The 20735-nt window shown below is 56.0% G+C and overlaps 2 protein-coding genes across 3 annotated transcripts in view; one reads left to right on the forward strand and one right to left on the reverse strand.

Annotated features, from left to right (window-relative positions):
- The first annotated feature begins 1704 nt into the window (after positions 1-1704).
- TNFRSF1A (TNF receptor superfamily member 1A) lies at positions 1705-13522 on the forward strand. 2 transcript variants are annotated; one of them, XM_060167137.1, is made up of 10 exons: positions 1705-2020; positions 8514-8667; positions 8882-9010; positions 9226-9375; positions 9523-9601; positions 11382-11452; positions 11576-11689; positions 12005-12033; positions 12229-12502; positions 12633-13522. In XM_060167137.1, the coding sequence occupies exons 1-10, from the start codon at positions 1982-1984 to the stop codon at positions 12938-12940; spliced, it is 1347 nt and encodes a 448-aa protein (XP_060023120.1). In that variant the 5' UTR covers positions 1705-1981; the 3' UTR covers positions 12941-13522. The 2 variants fall into 2 exon arrangements, with proteins under 2 accessions (XP_060023120.1, XP_060023121.1); XM_060167138.1 differs by lacking the exon at positions 8514-8667 and having other exon boundaries at positions 1709-2020.
- Positions 13523-14085: 563 nt separating this feature from the next.
- PLEKHG6 (pleckstrin homology and RhoGEF domain containing G6) overlaps positions 14086-20735 on the reverse strand; it is an 11265-nt gene continuing 4615 nt past the window's right edge. The window contains exons 7-8 of the mRNA XM_060167081.1: positions 15454-15626; positions 14086-14782 (exon numbers count right to left, since the gene is read on the reverse strand). Coding sequence (XP_060023064.1) covers positions 14086-14782; positions 15454-15626 — 870 coding nt within the window. The remainder of the gene's footprint in view (positions 14783-15453; positions 15627-20735) is intronic.

Below are 20735 nucleotides of genomic sequence, written 5' to 3' on the forward strand. Positions count from 1 at the left end.
GACTGGGTCTAGGGAAGGTCATTGTGGCCAGAGAATATTTGGGTGAATGTTGTACCCTTGTTGTGGGATTCATTGGGGAGATGTCCTGCACAGATAAGCATGGCATAAAATACCCAAAGAGGGACTTCCCTGATGGTCCAGTGGTTAAGAATCCGCCTTCCAATGCAGGGGACGTGGGTTCCATCCCTGGTTGGGGAACTAGGCCCACCTGCTGCAACTACTGAACCCCCACATCTCAACTAGAGAGCCCGCATGCTACAACTACAGAGCCCACCTGCTCTGGAGCCTGTGCGCCACAACTAGAGAGAAGCCCATGCGCTCCAACGAAAGATCCCGCGTGCTGCAACTAAGACCCGATGCAGCCAAAAATAAATAAATATTTTTTAAAAAATACCCAAAGAATCGGGTTGGGGGGTCTGACTCAGAAGGACTGATGGAAAGCGGTAATTATGTGTCGTAGCAAAATGGGCCCTTAGTCTGAAGTCAGGAGTCTGGGGGCTGGGCTGGCTCTGCAGGGCACATGACCTGCGTGTCTCTGGGCCTCCGTTTTCTCGATTATAAAACAACGGGGCTGCGGTAGATTATCTCCGAGCGCAATTCGGATTGATGTATCGGCATATTTGGGAAAGGGGCACTGGGAACATACTAGTAATACCTGATGGAGAGAGCTGTAATTCCACAGCCTTGTCACGGATGTGATCTCATTAGGACTCATGACATCATCTTCCCCACGAAGGCAGGCCAGGCACTGTCGCTCTCATTTCAAAACCGAGGTCTTGGGGCTTCCCTGGTGGCGCAGTGGTTGAGAGTCCGCCTGCCGATGCAGGGGACACAGGTTCGTGCCCCGGTCCGGGAAGATCCCACATGCCGCGGAGCGGCTGGGCCCGTGAGCCATGGCCACTGAGCCTGCGCGTCCGGAGCCTGTGCTCTGCAACGGGAAAGGCCACAACAGTGAGAGGCCCGCGTACCGCAAAAAAAAAAAAAAAAAAAAAAAACCGAGGTCTTTTGAGAGGTCCCACCATCGTTTGGAGGCAGAGCCAGGATCCGCTGTTGGGAGCATCGCCCAGCAAAGACTGGATGGGAACTGGGGCGGAGGGGGTGGGGCAGGGAGGTGCGGGGCGGCAGGGCCCCAAGTCAGGGTCAGGCTTTACTCTGAGGTTTGGGTTGGAGGCGTAAATTCCTAAGAAAGTGAGAGATTACGGTGTCAGTGGAGAACTCTGGGGAGAGGGGAAGGGGTTCTAAGGAACACTGAGGACCTGTCTGGCATCAGACGCTTACCTGCCGGTGTCAAGAAATCCTGCCGGCAACCTCACGAGACAGCGGCTCTCCATTTTGCAAACTGGAACACAGCATCCGAGTTTGCCCAACACCACCCACCTAAAGAGTAGAGAATCCTGAGCTGGAACCCAGCGAATCTGACTCCAAAGCCCCGAGCCCTTCTACTGTGGTTCATTTGGGAAAGGCCGGGCGATGGGGGGAGGGGGCAGGGGGCCGGCGCTCCTGGGTGTCTGGGTGGGAGTGGTCAGACCCGCGCACGTGGCAGGGCAGCTGGATCCGGGCGCCCGCGCTCGCACTGGGTACAAAAGGTTAAGGCACCTTGGCCCCCCTCCTCCCGCCTCCTCCCGCCACCTCCCCACTCCTCCCGCCTCCTCCCGCCTCCTCCCGCCTCCACCCGCCTCCACCCCGGCTCTTCCTGTCCTGAAGTTGCAACACCCCCCCTCTCCCTTCCCCTCCCACCTCCTCTCTGCTTGACTTTTCTCTGAGTTCTCCGAACTCAGGCTGCAGTGCCGGCCTTCCGGGTTTGAGGTCCCCGGGACCCGGCTGTGATCCGCGCCCCAGTCTCAACCCTCCACTCCCCTGCCCGACGCCCGGGCTCCACTCCGGACCCTGCTCATCCTGGGACTGTGTCGCTGCCACTGTCGCCTCTGTCCATCACTGCCTGAGCCCTGATGGGGGAGTGAGAGGCCACAGCTGGCCGGACATGGGCCTCCCCACCGTGCCTGGCCTGCTGCTGCCACTGGTGAGACGGGGGACGGAGGGCGGAGTGGGCTGGCGGGGGGACGCAGGGCGGAGTGGGCTGGCGGGCGAGCGGCGCCTGGGGCGGGAGAGAGCCGAGGGCCGGGCCCCAGCCTCAGGCCTCCGCGGCCTGACCTCAAACACTGCCCCATTCATTCGCTGCCCTGAGTCGGGAGCAAGGGAGAAGTTTGAAAGGCACGGAGGGAAAGGGGTTCCCGGGCTGCCAGGAAGACGGGGGCAGGTGCCCACGGCGGGGGCGGGGGAGTTTGTTAAGAAACCGAAAGGAGTGGGAGAAAGGTCTGTCCTCTCAAAGTCCAGATGGTTCTGAATTGTGTCCGGCAGGTCAGCAGTCTTGGGCCGTGGACAGGCGAGGCTGCCGGTGAGCCCGGCTGAGCACACCCTGCTGGAGGGCAGGGACTGGATGCCAGCGAAGTGGGGAAACTGAGTCTGGGAGAGGCCCTGGCTCGGGGCGGGTAGGCTTGGGATGCCGTGTGTTGGAGGCATTTGGGAGGGGGGTCGGTAGCCGGATAGGCCTCCCCAGGCCCAGGCCTCCCCCCCGGGGGGCACGCTTCACCCTGGATCTGTGGCCCCTGTCTGTGGGCCTGACCCTCCTCCCCCGCCTCAGAGCCCTGGACCTGCCCCCCAAGCCCTTCCCACGGACCCAGACAACAGAGCACTTGCTTTCTTCTCCCACAGCTCAGTTTGGGGAAGTTGGTAGACAGTTGTTTTCGTCACTGGAAAATGTCCCTTTCTCTTGCTTCAGCCTTGTTTCAACGCATCCCTGACCCCTCCACGTCCTGCAGTCGTCCTGCGCAGAAACCCAGCCCCTCGCCTCCACCTAGCTGGGGGCACTGCGTTGGTCACTTTCTTCAGGGTTCCTGCTCTTCCCTGGCTCAACCGCCACTCCCCACCTCTCTTCCCCCACCCCTCCTCCCCCACCCCTCCTCCCCTACCTCTCCTCCCCTACCTCTCCTCCCCCACCTCTCCTCCCCCACCTCTCCTCCCCCCACCTCTTCTTCCCCCAGGGTCTTGTACTGTGTCCCCAAATCATCCCTTTCTTTTCTGTCCCGTCTCCTCTGAACCTTTCTCTCCAGTTCCTCCCGCTCCCTCTGCTTTAGTCCACGTTTCTAGATCCTAGTTCCCTGCGCAGCACCCCGCCACCTCCTGTGGCCCCAGGCCCACCTTTCCCTCCTGTGCAGGCTGTCCTCCCCAGGGGCTCCCCCTGCTCCCCATCTAGCTGCCCTGCCTTCTCTTGTCTCCTGGCAGTGAATCCCCCGGTCCTGTCCTGACTCCCTCAGGGACTAGCTGCCTGGACTTGAGCAAGTTAACATAACCCTTCATGCCTTGCTTCTTTATCTCTAAGATGGACAGAATCGTCACTACCTCATAATGTCGTTCTGAAGATGAAATAGATAGATATATATTAAGTATTCCATTCATTTCTGCCTGCTCGGCACTAGATACTCTTTTAGGTGCTAGACTTACAGCAGTGAACAAAAGTCTCCGCCTTCATGGAGTCTCTATTCTAGTGCAGGAACAGGGTATAGCAAACAGAAAGCACTCAATAAACGTTAGCTTTCCTATTGTTAATAGTATCAGTAGTGGTTGTAATTACTCAGTGGCTTCTGCGTTTGGAAAACAGAGGTACGGGGGAGCCTGAACAGATGAAGGAATGTGCCTGGGACTGCAGCTGATCCAGCCCGGGCTGGGGTGTGACAGCTAAGGGACCAAGCTCAGCCTGGAGCTGGAGGGGAAACAGGAGGTGTGCAGTGCTGGGTGAGGCTGTCCACGGGCTTTCCAATGGGCAATGCAGGGAACTGTGATTGTGTGGCGGCGGGGCGGGGGGGTGCGTGGAGGTGGGGGAAGAATGCGGGAGAGATTGTAACAGAGCACATAAGATCTTGCTGCTCTCAACGAGCTGACAGTCTTGGAGCCAAGACAGCTTACAGCAAAAAATGATTTTAGAGCACTCTGGGGAGGAATGCCCACAAAAGCATTGCGATGTGGTGCCCTGGAACACCCATGGGAGGCAGAACCGGGAGGGGTGTGAGTGCCGTCCTGCTGCCTTTTCTGCTCAGCGGATCTCAGCTCCAGCGCCCGTGCTCCCTGCAGAGACGCAGAGTCCACAGTCGCCCGTCTCTGACCCAACCGAGAGCTCAAGCCATGTATTCACCTGGGCATCCCTGCGGGACCTGCGTCTCTACCGTGCTCCGTAACTGTTTGTTGAATGAATAAAGGATGGAATGAGGGATGAAATGCCTCATAGAAGAGTGGTTTTGGAGCTGAGCTTTAAAGCCACTCACTGGCAGCAGGCTGGAAAGAAAGGGGACTGGTTTGAGGTAGAGCGGAGGAACGGAGAGATGGGATTTTGTGTTGGGGGCTGGTGGTGGCAGGAAGCTGAGCACCTTGGCTGCAGGGGAAGGACCCTGCTGAGGAGCAAGAAGAAGCGAGAAAGAGAAAATTGGAGGAAATGGGGGAAGGGATGGAGAGAGAGTCCTGACTGTGGTCCCAGGTAGAGGAATTCATTCATTCATTCATTCATAAATCGTTCTCTCAGGGCCGCTGCACCTGGGCGTGTGTCCAGTATAGCAGTGAGGTACCTCTGCAAGTTCTCATTCAGGGAAAGAGTGACCCATGGAAATGATGTTTGAGGTCCGGCCCCGGAAAGGAAGATTCCCACACCTGTGGGTGCAAGTTGAAGCTTAAATGCAGATAAGAAAGCGTGTAGGATGGATTGGAGCAGGAAAAAGGCGGGAAGACGGTTGCAGTGATCCGGGTGTGAGGCAACCCCTGGACTTGGAAAGGATTGAGAGATGACAGGGGAGGTCTGGCAAGATGGACTACAGACTGGATGGCAGCACAGGAGGGATGGGGGCTTTGAGGAGAGAAGGGTGGCAAAGAGAAGTTGATGGTGTGACATCTGTCCAGGTCAGGAGGTCGATGGATTTCCTTTGGGGTATGTTGAGGGTCTGGAGAATAGCCAAGTGAAGTGGGCATCTAACAGGCCAGAGCAGAGGTTCTCAGACTCACATCTGCCGTTGTGTCGTTCGTAAGTGACACAAAACCTTCACTCACCAGGGATGCTCAGAAGGAGAGGAAGGCTTGTCAGCATCTCCTGTGAGGGTGTTTGCGGTTGTGCATGTGTGTGGGAAGGAGAGGGGAACTCTCCCCTGGAGATAAATATATGCCTACAGGGAGGCACTGACTCCCATCTTCCCACTTTGGTTTTCACTGGCCTTGACTGGAGTGGAAGACAGATAGTCATGAAATCACCCAGTCAAACCACATTTATTTCCCTCTTCCAGTTCTGGGTGCGGAGGATTAGACATTATCTCTGACCAAAACACTTTCTCATCTCTCATCGCATAGTGTATGGTCTGTTTGGGGAGACCGTATCTACTCACCCTAGGTAGTTATGGTAAGAGCCCAAAATAGGTATCGTTTATTCATATTTTTAAAGTTCACAGGGTGGCTGTGTATCTCATGAGCTGGAGTGGGGGGAAACCTCATTAATGGGGGGCTTTCGGGGAGGGAGGCCGGGCCTCAACTGGGCCTTGGAGGAGAAGCTGTCGTGAGCTCCCCAAAGATTTTGACATGCAATGAACACAAGACATTTTAAGTTAATGAACAGATGAACGCAGGACGGGACGGTGAGGCTGCTGGGTGGGAGCTAGACCACAGGGTCCACCCCTCCGCCCCCAAGCCATGGCCCCAGCACAGGAAGTCACACTTAAAAGACTCCCTAGGCGGAAGTTATGGGGGAGCTGGAGGGGTGCTGGGCCACCCCTTCAACCGCCTCTCCACAGGCACCCCGGCTTCCTGCGTTTCCCCTGCTCCAGGCCACAGGCACTCAGGCTGCCTGGGGTCTGGGCGCTCAGGGTTCACCTCCTATCTCCGCTGTTTTGCTGCAAGATGCAGCGGCTGAGCACTGGAGCCAGCCAGTGCCGAGGAATGGTGCCTGCTGGCTCCCGGGGTCGGAGTGGGCTGGCTCCGGGGGCTGCTGGGGACTGGGGGGACCCGGGGAAATGGTGCTGCTTGTCTTACATCCCGTCTTGCTCGCTCCCTCCCGGAACTGGGTGCTCAGGGCTCTGGAGTTTTGCCTGTGCTGCCAGTGGGCTTGTGGGAGGGGCGTGTGGAGCCTCAGAACTGGCCGCATTTCCTAAGGATTGTTTGAGGACCCCAGGGAGGTGCCCAAGCCCAACCCAGCTGGCCAGAACCAGTCAGGCTGTGGGAAGGCAGTGAACCCGGGTGGGAGGGCAGCCTTGGTTTGCTCCCTTCTGGAACTGGGAAGTGTCGGGGGCGGGGTGGGGCTCACGTGAGAAGCCAGGGAAAGGACAAACCCGCAGAGAGACTGGCTGAACCCGGAGGAGGAGCCTGGGCGGGGCTGGGTCTGAAGGAAGGATGCTGAGGGGTGGGAAGGAGCTGAGTGGCCCTCAGGGGGGGGCGGGTAGTGACCTGATGGGAGGAAGCAGGGGGTCGGCCGAGACTTCCCTTTGGGATGGAATGGGATAGGGAGCCATTTCCCGAAAAAGTGGGGCCAAGGGGGACTGAGGCCCATTGCCTGGCTCCTGGGAGGAGAAGGGGAGGAAAGGGGCCTCTGAGTGGGGATTGGAGGGAGAGACTGGCCCACAGGAGGAAGGGATCGGATCGGGTCCCAATTGCGGGCTGGTCCCTTCAGCCTTTCTGCTGACTCATGACCCTTGAGGAGCTGGGGAAGCTGCTGGTTCCCTCTCCCTCCCCTAGATTCCCTCCCTCCCTCTGGCCTGAGTCACCGGGCAGAGCTTCTGGGAAAAGATTTCCCTTTCCCGGATCTGACTTAACCCCCAAAGTGCTGGAGATCGCCGTGGGAGGCACGTGGACGGAGAAGGTGCCTCTCCCTCCTTCCTGGGAAGGACCCCCACCCCACCCCAACCCGCCGCCGTTCTTTTTCCTGATGCTGTCTCTGCCGGTTGGCTCTGCTCCCAGCCTCCTGGGTGGAATTCCAAGTGCCAGTGACCTTAGGTGCTGTGAGCCCTTCTTCGGGGAAAGGAATCACACTCTCAGGACTGGGAAGTCCTTCCCATAAACACTCCAAGCTTTTCCTGTTGCTCTGGAAGCCTCAGCCCTGTTCTCAGGGGAGGTGGCACAGCGCTGGAGTGGCCAGGGAAGGGTGCTGCCTCTGGGTGGGGAGGGCGCCCTACACCCCTGGGGGGTGGCAGCTGGGTTTCTGAGTGTGGCTTCCCCTGTGTGGGGCTGGGGCGGGGGCTTGGGCTTCCGGGCCGCTGCAGCGACACCTAGCGGGGGACTTGGGTGTGACCTGCCTACAGCCTTCGGCTACCAGGCCCTCCTGTCCTGGGCTGGGGTTTCTGGGATCTGATTAGCCTGTTGCTCCCAAAGTTTAACATCCTTGGAGGACATCCTCTTATCTTCATATAAGGCGGGCTTTGTAGCAGAGAAAACAAAATCAAGGGCCAGGGAAAGCCAGGAAGAGGCTGGTAGGAGGTGAAACAGCAAAGTCTGGGTTGGAGCTCAACACAGCCTCCTGGCCGTGCCGTCCCAGCTCTGAAGCCAGGGCTGGGCGAGTGATTCCGGGACGGGGGGCCCGGCCTGGGGCTGGAAAACAGGCTCCCCGGACACCCCAATGTGCAGAGGGCAGAGGGACTCCCTGGCACACCCTCAGCTCCTGGCTCGGTGGTCTTTGAGCCAGACCCCCAGCCTCCAGCTGGCTACGATTACGTGTAACCTCCATGCCTGTGCCCCCTCCCGCCCCACCTAAACCTCATCACCTTTCTACCCCCATCCCTGACCCTGAACTTTCCCTTTTTCTCCACTCCCCATTTGCCCGGGCCAACCTGGGGTATTCGTGCAGATTTACTGGCGGAAGGGGATGCAGCACGGAGTCCGAGGGCAGGATCCTGAGTGAGGTTTTGTACAGATTGACAAAGAAACTCTTCCTGTGGCTTCTGCCCGCTGTCCAGGAATGGCCCCCACAGGGACGTCACTCACCTCCACTCCAATCTGATGTTACAAAAAACCTTTTTAATGGCATAACATAGTTCAGGAAAGTGCACAGATCCTAACTGTTCACCTCCGTGAATGTGCACAGTGAATACGCTGTGAACGCAGCACCCAGATGGAGAAACGCCACCCCAATCTTTAGGGCTACTCGTCGGAAGGAAGGTCCTGTTCCCAACCCAGAAAACTCCTTGAACATCTGCCTTGTGCCCAGCACTAACAGCTGCTTTAGGGGAATAAGGATAAAATACAGCCCGTGCCTGGAGTTTACCAGCCTTGAGTTGGAAGGACAGAAACGCACACACAGGACAACCAGAGGACAACTAGATGGCACTGTGCCGGCAGCCTAGGCTTAGAGGAGAACGTGGCGTGTGAGCGGGAGTGGCCTGGGGAGAATGTTCCGCTGAGAAAAGACTTGAGCTGGGAAGGCTTTAGACTCGCTCCCTCTGAGACCCCACCCCTCCCTCTCCTGATGGGGTCTTCTCCATCTGACTCTTCCCCAGGTGCTCCGGGCTCTGTTGGTGGATGTGTACCCCGCGGGGATTCATGGGCTGGTCCCTCACCCCGGGGACCGGGAGAAGAGAGAGAGTTCGTGTCCCCAAGGGAAATATAGCCACCCTCAAAATAATTCCATTTGCTGTACCAAGTGCCACAAAGGTAGGAGGAGGGGTAACCGTGGGGCTCCTCAGGGGCCCTGCTTCTCCCTTTGCTCTTTCCAGATGTTCCGGAACGTGGGGTCCCTGACTTGGCTGCCTCTCCAGGGCTGGGAGTTTCTCCCTCCTTTCCTCTCCCAGGGACTTCGGGGAGGTGCCTGGGCCGTCCTGGGGCTGGGGCTCCTGGCTGCAGCCTAACCCCGACCCCCCAATCACAGGTACCTACCTGTACAATGATTGTCCGGGCCCGGGGCTGGACACGGACTGCAGGGTGTGTGCCCGTGGCACCTTTACCGCTTCGGAGAACCACCTCAGACAATGTCTGAGCTGCTCCAAGTGCCGGAAAGGTAAGTCCCAGCAGGGGGGCGGGGCTCTAAACCGACTGGGTCAGGTGGGTGTGCGCGTCTTGTCTCCAGGGGAAGGTACGAAGCTGTGCTGCTGCGGGTGGGCAGGGATGCATGTGCGCAAGTGAACGAATGCATGGGTGTGAGCGTGCGTTACCCAGAGAGACACACCCGGTGGGGACAGTGGGAGCTCATACCCCATCTACTCCCCGCACCAGAAATGTTCCAGGTGGAGATTGCTCCTTGCACAGTGGACAAGGATACCGTGTGTGGCTGTAGGAAGAAGCAGTATCGGAAGTATTGGAGTGAAACTCTGTTCCAGTGTCTGAACTGCAGCCTCTGCCCCAACGGCACGGTGCACCACTCCTGTGAGCATGGCCCTCCCGACCCAGCTGGTCACCCCGTCTCCGGAGGGCGGTCTCCAGCTTGCTGTACCCCTGCCCCCCCTGGTTCTCCCTCCGGCCCTTAGGGTGCTGGGCCATCCTCCTTCAGCTGTGCCGCATCTCTCCCTACAGGCAAGGAGAGACAGGACACCGTCTGCCACTGCCACGTGGGGTTCTTTCTAAGAGATGCTGAGTGCGTCTCCTGTGCTCAGTGAGTACTTCTGCTGGCTGCTGGGCACCGGATCGGCATGGGAGGGGGAGACTGTGGGAGGTGCTCTGGCTCCTCCAGGCTGTTTGGATGGGAGACACTTCATGTCAAGATACCAGACAGTCCTCCCTGCCCCCAACTTGTTCCTAAAATCTCATGAAGTCTCTGTGGATAGAGGCGCATACCGCAAGGACTTGAAGTTCTTTTTAGACATTCAGACGTTTTTTGGAAGACGTTCAGATTCTTGAGCAACAGACCCTACTATGGATTCTAGGAATACACTTTTACATCTCTGAAATCATACTGCATCTTACAACAGTTGACGGTGTATCATGGTTCAGTTGGCACCTGTGTGTGTGTTTTTGTGTGTGTGTGTGTGTGTGTGTGTGGGATGTAAATCGTAATGTCTCTGATTATTGATCTTAGGTTTAATGCAGTATGCACTTTCCTCCCCAGTCCCTTTGACCGCACCTCCTCACTCCTTCTGGCTCTGCAGGGGCTGTTCTTGCACACTTGCTTGCAAAGAGGAAACTGAGGGTTCTGAAGTTGAATTGCCCTGGGTTTAACATCTCAGGCTGTGTGAGCTTGGGCAAGTGACTTAACATCTCTGAGCCTTAGTTGTTTTTACCTTTAAAGTAAGGATAATGACATCAGGTTGACAAAGCTGTAAGGACCACAAAAAATAGCCACAAAGTGTCTGACAAGAAACTATGTTCTTTTTCCCACGAATTTCTTCCCCTTAAAAGCACTTCTACACCCCTTCCATGTGGTTCTCACCAGGAGCTTGTGAGGTGGGCAAAATGACCTCTCCCTGCTTTCAGATTCCTGCTGAGAACTCACCTCCTCAAGTTCCTTCTAGGACCCCTGATGTAGTTCTCATTAGTCCATGCTGCCCAGTGCCAGCTCCGAAACGGGAAGATGCGCTTGTTCTAGAGTGTTCTCTGGCTGCCCCCAGCAAGATGTGTTTTTTAATTGTTCACATGCATGCTAGACCCCTCTCTCAAAGTTAGGTGCTGTCATCAGCAGTGTCATCTAGAGAAAAAGCTCTTTAACCTTTTTTTCACTGGATTCTCGTCAGTAAAACAGTGATAAAATAACAATTCAATGACAGTCAGCACTTATTGAGGGCTTACTATATGTCAGGCATAATTATCTCACTTAATCCTCAATCTTGACAGTGGGTAGGATCCCTGTTTTACTGATGAGGAAACTGAGGCTTACAGGTGAAGTGATTTGCCTGGAGTCACACTGCTAGCCAATGAATGGGGCTGGAATTTATACCTGACTCTGACTGCTTTTAACTCTTTTTCTACATAACGTCTTTTTTTTCTTTCTTTCTTTCTTTTTTTTGCGGTACGCGGGCCTCTCACTGTTGTGGCCTCTCCCGTTGCGGAGCACAGGCTCCGGACGCGCAGGCTCAGCGGCCATGGCTCACGGGCCCAGCCGCTCCGCGGCACGTGGGATCCTCCCGGACCGGGGCACGAACCCGTGTCCCCTGCATCGGCAGGCGGACTCTCAACCACTGCGCCACCAGGGAAGCCCTCTACATAGCTTCTTCAAGATCAAATCCAGCTCTAAAATGAAATGATTTGGGGATTAACTAATGTTTCTTTCCTCCGCATCAATTCCCAAGATAGGATTAATTTCCATTATATCAAGAGATAGCTAAAATATTTGTAAAGCCAAGAATTTCCAACAATCTGTGTGGTTTTTTTCTTTTTCTTTTTTTCCTGTATTCCTCTTACGGTGGGCCCCTACTCACCAGCCCTCTCTCTTCTTTTAGCTGTAAGAACACGGAGTGCGAGAAGTTATGTCCAGCTCTACCTGTAACTAGTAACAACTCTCAGGACGCAGGTGAGGAGAATTATCCTGGTGCCCATGCCCATGGACCCTTTCCTAGTCATGCCCCTCCCCATCCGTCCTGCCCTGCTACCTCCAGAGCCCCTCTCCTCTGACCACAATCTGCTCTGTTTCCAGGCACCACAGTACTGTTGCCCCTGGTGATCGTATTTGGTCTTTGCCTGGCATCCTTCCTCCTCATTGTTTTAGCATGCCGATACCAGCGGTGGAAGCCCAAGCTCTACTCCATCGGTGAGTGGGGCCTTTGGGAAGGGAAAGGGTGCTGGTAGGAATGCAGGAGGAGGCTTCAGAGGAGGCGGGAGGGAGGGGTGCACAGGCATGGAGGGAGATGAGGAGTGTCCCCTTAGTTCGCTGGCGAGGACCCCACTGGCACGAGGTGGTCTTGGACGGCTGGTGAGAGCTCATACTGCATCAGTAGCTCTCTCGTCCCTGGGGCCACATAGGCCCTGAAGCATGTCACCACAAGTACCCACCGCCAGCCCCATGATGGGCGCCAGGGTTGAGAGAGGAAGTGAAATCTGTGACGCTTTGTCTCTTTTTTCTCAGTTTGTGGGCAGTCGGCTCCTGTAAAGGAGGTAAGGTGAAACCGGGGAACTACCCGCAGTCTTCCCTGACTGTCCGTTGTCATCTTGTAACACCCAAATCACCCAAATCGTCCTGGGGCTCCCCTGATTCCCTCTAGCCCCAACTCCCGTCCGGAATCCAGAAGAAGGAGGGCTGGGGCTGTATTTCCTCTTCCCCGCTAATGCTGTGCCTTCTCTCTCTCTCAGGGGGAGCCAGAACCCCTGGCCCCGGCCCCAAGCTTCAGTCCCATCCCGAGCTTCAGTCCTGCCTCCAGTCCCACCTTCACCCCCTGTGACCCCCCGTGGTCCAACTTCAGAGTCACATCTCTCCCCAGAGAGATGGCCCCGCCCCACCAAGGGGCTGGCCCCATCCTCCCTGCGCCTCCAGCCTCCACCCCCGTCCCCACCCCTGTGCAGAAGTGGGAGGCCAGCGCCCACGGCGTCCCCAGCGCCCCCAGCGCCCCCGCTCCGCTCGCAGATGGTGAGTTCCTCATTCATCCTCGCAGGGAACCCCGGCCGGGGAGGCGGGTGGGCGGGGCGCCCGGGGCGAGTGGGCGTGGGCCGGGTGGGGAGGGCCGCCGCTCCGGGCTCACCGCGCCGCCTCCCGGCAGCTGACCCCGCGACACTGTACGCTGTGGTGGACGGCGTGCCCCCGTTGCGCTGGAAGGAGTTCGTGCGGCGGCTGGGGCTGAGTGATCACGAAATCGAGCGGCTGGAGCTGCAGAACTTGCGCTGCCTGCGCGAGGCGCAGTACAGCATGCTGGCGGCCTGGCGGCGGCGCACCCCGCGGCGCGAGGCCACGCTGGAGCTGCTGGGCCGCGTGCTCCGTGACATGGACCTGCTCGGCTGCCTGGAGGACATCGAGGAAGCGCTGGGCGGCCCCGCCCCCCTCGCGCCCGAGCCCCGCCTTCCCCGATGAGGCCACGCCCCGGCCCCTGCGGGCAGCCCTGAGACGGCTGCTTCCTGACCCAGGCAGCCTGGAAGGACCTGCGAGATGCCCTCTGGATCCCCGTTTTTCTGGAGGGGAAGGGTCTTGGCGGAGCAGGCATGATCTGGCAGCCACTTAACCTGGTGCTACTCCCTCAGTGTATATCTCAGCTGCTTGAGCATTGCCAGCGGGTGAGCTGTGTGTAGTGTGTGTGTCAGAGTGTGTGTGTCTGTGTGATGTGGAGTGTGTGTTACTCGTGAGAGAGGCTGAGTGTGCCAGGAGCCCAGGCGGTGGCTGCGGGGATGAGGGGCGCCTCATTGCCCGTTTTGGACTTGGAGAACCCAGCAAGGCTGCTTGGGGGCCCCTGGTTGGTCCCTGAGCCTGTTTCACAGTAGATAAGCAATCTTTGTTTCCATTATGTACACTAATAGAACCTTTGTCCCCCTGCCTGGACAAGCACAGAGTAAGCCGAAGTGTCCCAAGGCAGGGGAGGCACAGAACAAAGGGCCCTCCCGCTGGAGCTGTGGACTTGTAAATACACTAAAAGCCCGGAATTAAAGCTGTGCTCCTGGAGGGAGTGGCCTTTCTGCGTGGTGCGTGTGGGAGGCGGGGCCAGAGCCGTGATCCTGGCGGAGTAGGGCGGCGGGGGAATACCTCACCCTCGTGCAGCCCAGTAACAGAGGAGTCACCTGTGCTCAGTCTGTGACTCCTCACCCGCCAGGTTCTCTTTGCCCCGCCCTCATCTAGTGCTGGTTGGACGGCCATCTTTATGCACAACTTTATGTGGGACTCTGGTGTGTCTGTGACACATCGGTGGACAGCTCTTGATCCCCAAAGTCCTCAGAGCAGGAAGGGTAGGGTGCCTGGGGAAGTGTCCTTGAGGTAGAATCCAGGGGTGGAGGTGGTGACCAGCACTCTTACGGAGGTATTCCCTCACACCTCTCTGCAAAGGCAAGAGGCAGGTGTCAGGTAGGCAGACATGGGGTGAAGAGTGAAGCTAAAGGCCCCTCCCCGCCATGACCCCCCTCTGGTCCTGCCCTCCTGTGTTGTCCCGCCAACCCCCTGCCCCGGCATCCGCTCTGGCTCCATACTGGCCTTCCCCTCCGCTCCATCCCACGCCAGCTTCCCTTCTGCACTTACGATGCGGACAGGGGCGTGTCCAGGCGTATGACGTGAAGCCCCCGCATCCTCTGCAGTTGGACCCGAGTCAGCTTCCGAGGTCTGCTGTCCCCAGGCTCGGGGACTCTCTCAATCCTTTGGCTGGCCAGTTCCTCCCGGATCTCTCGGAGCATGCCCTCGGCCCGGAGCGGGTGAGGGGAGGGGCTGTAGCCGGGTCCCAGGAAGGGCCCCTCTTCCTCGTCCCCTGAGGATTCCCAGGGGCTTTCCCCAGAAGAGTCAGTGTGGGTCAGGGAGGGGGAGAGCCGCCACCGAAGTCGGGCCCTATCTAAGGTTTCCACTACCACATTCTCTCCAACCGAGGTCCCGCCTTCTTCCTCAGACCAGGTCGGTGGGTCTCCCCTGGGAAGGCTGTCTCCTTTCTGGACACTTGCCTCTGGCAGTTCAGGGGTGCTTCGGCGTTGGGGAGCTTGGGGGTCAGGAGGCTGGAGATGCAAAGGAACATCTCGGAGGTCCAGGGTGGAGAAGGTGCGGCGAGGGTCCCGCCGAAGGACCTTGGAGCGTAGACGGTTTGGCAGAAAGTGGGATGCCTTGGGGGAGCCTGGGACCAGAGTGCCATAGCCAGAGTCCGAGATATCATCTGGTACCAAGGGAGCATCTTCATCTGTGTCTTCCGTCACCACCAGCTGGGGGATGACGATCGAGGACCCAGGAGTCCTACAGTTACTAGCAAATGGTCAGAGGCAGATGCTGAGGGATCAAGTTCAAGTCCAGGGAGTCTCCCTTGATCCCTCCATCCAGAAATGGGCCCTCCTCCAAACTTACTTTGGTATCACTTTTACACTGCACTGACTCACTGGCTAGACTATAAGCTCCTTTAAGGCATTTTAGCCCCTGCACTCAGTCCAGAAACTTGTTATCAAGTATCTGCTGAGTGCTTCCTGAGCTCTCCTGAGGTTATCCCCCAGTGATGGAGTCTTTTTTTCTCTATAACCGTGCTGCTCAACAGCTGTTATTTTGGGTGAAACTCCCACGCTCTCTGGGGATTTGAACTAGCCGGGTCCCTGCAGCTCTGACATTCCGCAAACCCATACTGGCCTTCACTCTCCATCCCCGGCCTGGGGAACCTGATTCTCTCAGGGAATTTGTGCCTCTCGTGCCTGTTTCCTTCACCCTGTACCAGCCCTAGGCTGGCTAATCCCACAGGCTGTCTCATGTGGCCTTTCGCACGGCTGGTGTCAACCTGGAGCCTGGGTTCCTCAGTCTGGTCCCAGTCCCCCCAAAAGCTGTAATACCATTTCCCAACCTTGTGGGCTCCTCTGCCCTCCCTCCCTGCCTGCAGCCCCCCTCCTCTGGGGGGCTGGCCTTGTACGCCCTGTAGGTCTTACCTTCCCTCTGTGCTGCTCTCAGAGCCTTCCACCGAAGGCATGGAGGGCCTGGGGCCTGGGGACTCCCCGTCCCGGTCCTGATAGAGGGCCAGGAGCTCCCTCTTCTGTTGGATGTACTCCTCTGCCTTCAGCTTTTGCAGGGTGACCTGGGGTGGGGATACTTTCATTAAGAGCTCTCATTTATTGAGCACCTGCTGTAGGCCAGGCACCATGATAAGTGCTTTACATGCATTATCTTGCTTTCTCTTCACCACCGCCGCCCTATGAGGCAGACTTTTTTGCTCCTACTTTACTCCTGAGAAAGAGACTCTGAGGTTAAGTAACTGCCACGGTCATGCCGCGGGAAAGTAGGACGGAGCCAGTATTTGAACTCTTGAGCTGGTCCTAGGATGTGTGGGGTAAACATAAGGCCCCTTTTCCTACTTGTACGTTCTTCCTGCCTCTCACATCCCCTTGGCAAGCCAAGGTCTGGTCTGTTTCTTCCTTCAGGAAGTCCTCCCTGATTGGTGGTGATGGTGGCATAATTGCTCTGAATGATGCTGGGCCCTCAGGTTACTCTTTCTCCTACCACCAGGGTGGGCAGGGGCAGGCTTTGCCCTGGGTTGAGGACTTTGTTGTCCTTCAGAGTTGACAACAAGACCATCCCAAGAGGAATGGAGAGAGGATACATTACATTTTGTCTTCCTTAGCATTTTCATACAGGCGCCACCGGAATAAAATAGTAATATCTGAGAAGTGGTTTAGGAAGCACCTCTACACGCAGGCGGTCATTTGACACGCACCATCACCCTGCAGTGGATTAGCCAATTTTACAGATGGGAAAACAAGACTTAGAAAGATGAGTGGACTTGATCCAGGGCGCACAGGTAGAGAGAAGCAGAATTGGGGCTGGGTCTTTCTCTGTGAGTCCTAGTTCAGTAACTGCACTATTTTTCAAGGGCAGCCTTAGAAAGGGTCAGGAATTACCAAAGGACAACTTTCTCTTGGGGGAGGGGAGGGATGGCAAGGGAACCCTCGGAGAGGCCAAAGGCGGAGGCTTGGCGTAAGAGGTGGTGGAGGCTCCTGGGGGCGGCGCTGGTACCAGCACTGGCTGGAATGGCCTTATCATGGTGCACGTACTGAAGTACTTTCATGCTGGTGAGCAAAGGGCTACTGCCCAAGCCTCCCACCTTCCTTCACCAGGACTACCCTGCCCTCCAAGATCCAGCAGCAGAGGGATAACATCTGGCACAGCAGGGGGCCTCTAGGACCACCACCCCCACCCCCACCCCCCCCCACCCCCGCCTCCCCAAGCTCTACTCTGATTGGTTGATGCCCATTCCATTCTGGTTATTAAGTAATTTGAATGTGCCCCTCCCCCCACCCCCTTCAGGTGTATGAACCAGCAATTCTTAGGCAACTCTGGACCTTCCCAAAGCCCCTCCAGAAACACAACGGGGTGGGGGGTAGCTGGGTCTGTACAAGAGACGTGTTGGAGAAAAGGACGAACAGGGACAGGAAAATGACCTCAGGCTTGTATTTCCAATTTTCCTGCCTGGCTTCCCAGTCACTGTCTCCTGCAAGGATTCTCAGCAGTCTCACAAGACTTGCTCTGTCAGCCAGAGGCAGGGATGATGGTGTCTGGGGGCAGGAGACCAGCACACCGGGCCAGGTCCTGTGACCTTTTCCACATCTCCCAGCTGTGCAGAGTAACGAGGGTGGGAGGAGCCGCTCTTGGGGTCGGGGTGGGGCTGGGGTCAGGGTGGGGCTGGGGCAGCCTGCTGAGATGCCCTTTGGCCCCATATGACTCAAGTTCAAGTTTATCTTTGGGATGTCCAGGATAGAGATGGTGTGTGGAGGAAAAGAACTGGGAGGAAGGCGGCTGGGGGGTGGTCTGGAAGGAACATCTGTCCCATACAAGCATTTCCACTAAACTCTCCCGTGGACCCACCTGGGAAGAAGCAGGGAGGCAAGGGGTGGGGTGGGGATGGAGGACCTGACACCTCAGGTACCAGGGACCGGGCTGTTTGAAGGGCCCCCGGCCACCCCAAAGGCTCTCTAGCAACCCTGGGAGGATTTTCACAGCTTGGGTAAGAGGAGAGATGTGTTGGGGGCAGGGTGGGAAAGGAAGAGGAAACTGGTGCCTGGGCCTGAATGTGACAGCCCCACAAAGCCGGGAAAAGGGAGGGCTCCCCTGACGCCATGGTTCTTCTTCCTTTGCCCCGGTGGGGAACTGAAGCCTTGGGAGGAAATGCCTCCTCTCCCTGCTGCCCCTGGAGCGGCTCCCAAATTCACCCGCTGCCCTCCCCAAGTCTCCCATCACGGACCAAAACCATCTCTTGAAGGTGCCCTCGGCCAGGCACCCCTGGCCTTTAGAAGATGTTGGCATCTTCTAAAGTTGACAACAATAAACATGTATGGAACCCCCATTAAGTGCCGGGTGCGTGTCAAGCAGCTTACAAACATAACTCTCCCGTCTGTCCTGCAAGGTGGTTCCCATTATCCCTGCAGTTCCCAGGTGGGGCCGGAGCTGAGAGAATTGACGCAGATAATGAGTGAGAGCTGGGCTGCGGGCCCTCCGAGCCCACCTCTTTCCTCCGTTCACATCTTGGCCTCATCTCTGATAGCTCCTTGTTCCCAGCACTGGTTCATTTTCCTCTTCCCAGCCCCTAAACATGGGCATTCCCCAAGATTCAGTGTCTCTCCTCTTGAGAAGCTCATTTTCTCTAAAAGCTGAAGCCATACAGCCAGACCCGCTAGGAATAAATCTACACATGGACGATTCTGTAAGGCGGAGAAAAAACACCCTGACCCCTAGGATCAGCAGGTATGTTACGGCCCTCTTCAGTTTACAAGGACTGGTGGTAACTGCGAAAAGGATTTTCCCTAAGACTTTGGTGTGAGGCAGTAGCAGGACAATCTCATTTCAAAGTTTCAGGGTTCTTGGTTTTGCAAGGGGACGCGGGGAGCTAGTGCGCTGCTTGGTTAGGTATTGGAAATGCCTTCTCTACCTCAGTTAGCGTGGAGTAAAACTCCTGGGGGCTAAATTAGTTTGTGTAATAAAATACCAGCAATCTTTAGTGGTTCCCCTGGGGGTTCTAAGGAGAAGGTGGGGGGTCTCTTCTTGGGCTGGGGGGCGGTGGTGTAGAGAGGAGGCCCCACTGCAAAGAGAGAGAGGACTCTGATCCGGCCTGGAGCAGGGGTCAGGGCAGATGACCCACACCCTGTCCCCTACCTCTGGCTTCCTGGGCGCTGTCACCATCGTGTTTAGGTATCCAAGGAAATGACAGCCCCGATGGGCTGGAGGACACAAGATCTTGAGGTTCAAGATCTTTCATCCTTTTTTCTTTTTTTTTTTTTAATGGCATAAACCTCCTATTTATTTTTTACTCTCATAATTCCGAATCTTTAAATACAGTGTTTAAACAGAGACTAAGCTCTGGTTTTCCTTTTCTCGAATAAGCTCTCCACATCTTGATACGATGCCATAGGTAAGGCTGTGGGAAGAATGCTTAAAATTGTTTAAAGGACAAGACTGTTTTTACGCATCCTCCAAAGTTCCAAAGCCCTAATTACCTGATGTGCAAACGACAAATCATTATAATCTGCTCATTAAAGCAAGTCCTATGAGTAGCACTCCTTTGATTTAAACTCTTTAAAAATAGTGCAGTTGCATTCTTTAGAATCGTCTACACTATGATTTCTTAACTTGTTCAAAATGCCTCTTCTTTTTATAAAAAATTGAGGTGTAATTGACATATTAGTTTCACGGGTACAACATAATGATTCCACATTTGTGTACGTATGAAGTGATCCACACGACGTCTAGTGAACATTCGTCACCGTCGTCACATTTGTTTCCTTGCGAAAAGAACTTTTAGGATCTGCTCTCTTAGCGATTTTCATAGTTCACCCTCATTTTTCGCCTGAACTCTAGTCTGTGTTTCCACAAACCCCTGAAAGGTCTCCACTTGGCTGTCTCCCATTACCTCATTTCCAAAGTGCTTCTGTTTAAAAGTAAACCTTGCTACCCATGCCCCACGCCACCCAGGAAGCAACAACTAGACAAACAGGTTTCCCTTTCTAATGATTTCAGTTGTCATTGCCAAAGCAGCCTTTCACACAAGAACCTCGGAAGCAAGTCATCCTTTGTCCTTGTGGACCTGAGTTACCGAGGCACCAAGTTGCCTACTTAATCTGAATGGTTTCTTTGAATCTTCCCTATGAGACAAGGACTGTTATTATTTATATCCATTTTGCAGGTGAAGAAACGGAAGACTAGGGAGGCCACATAACTCACCCAAGGTCACCCAGCTAGTAAGAGGCAGAGCTGGGGTCTGAACCATGGGCCCGGTAGAGGCTTCTATCGGTCTCCCTAAGGCTCACCTGTCTCTTCTTTCTTCTTCAGCTCCTTTCTTCTTCTTTTCTTCTTTTTTTGCACCATGTCCCTAAGGCCGTGGCACTCAACCTCTATGTTTCATACCCAAACTAGTACGGGAAATCTCCTGCCACCAATCTCTCCTGCCCCCAGTCCACCTGTCACGTTGCCACCTGACAATTCAAGACAAAACACATGGATTTCACCATGGCCTTCCCTTGCTCAAAGAATCTATGGTGGCTCTGGTGTCAACTTGCCAACCCAATTCAATTCAGTCTCGTCCAGCCCACCCTCTTCTACAGGCCCTGGGGTCCCCTAGAACTTGGCGTTTCATCACTGGCTCCACACAAAACCCTTCCTCCAGACTCAGACAGACATGCTGGTTGTCCCCCAAATAAATTCAACCCAATTTCTCCCTTGAGTCTTCTGCTCAGGGTCTTCCTCATCCTTAAAGTCCAACTCAAATCTTCCCTCTTCTTTGGCAATTCTGCTCCTGTAGTGGGTTGAATAGTGGCCCCAGAAAGATGGGTCTAGGTCCTGACCCCCAGAATCTGTGAATGTGAGTGGCCTTGTTTGGAAAAAGGGTCTTTGCAGATGTGCATAGACCTCTCAAGATGAGGTCATCCTGGATTTTGGGTTAATGACCGGTGTCTTTCTAAGAGACAGGAAAGGGAGGTTGGGACACAGAGACACATGGAGAGGAAGACCACGTGAAGATAGAGGCAGAGAGTGGAGCGATGCTGCCGTAGGCTAAGGAACCACCTGGAGCCCCCAGGAGCCAGAAGAGGCCGGGAAGGATGCTCCCCTAGAGCTGTGGAGAGGAAGCATTGCCCGGCTGACATGTTGATTTTCAACTTCCCGCCTCCAGAACCGTGAGGGAATGTTTCTGCTGCTTTACGGCACCGAAGCAGTAACCAATATGGCC

Source organism: Lagenorhynchus albirostris, chromosome 11, assembly GCF_949774975.1.
Source record: "Lagenorhynchus albirostris chromosome 11, mLagAlb1.1, whole genome shotgun sequence".
NCBI lineage: Eukaryota > Metazoa > Chordata > Mammalia > Artiodactyla > Delphinidae > Lagenorhynchus > Lagenorhynchus albirostris.

Excerpts from the sequence above, each read along its gene's own strand:
- TNFRSF1A (XM_060167137.1), top strand. The coding sequence starts at position 1,982 with ATGGGCCTCCCCACCGTGCCTGGCCTGCTGCTGCCACTG. Across the intron at positions 2,021-8,513 it reads CTGGCCTGCTGCTGCCACTG|GTGCTCCGGGCTCTGTTGGT; the intron begins GTGAGACGGGGG and ends ACTCTTCCCCAG. Across the intron at positions 9,376-9,522 it reads CGGCACGGTGCACCACTCCT|GCAAGGAGAGACAGGACACC; the intron begins GTGAGCATGGCC and ends CTCTCCCTACAG.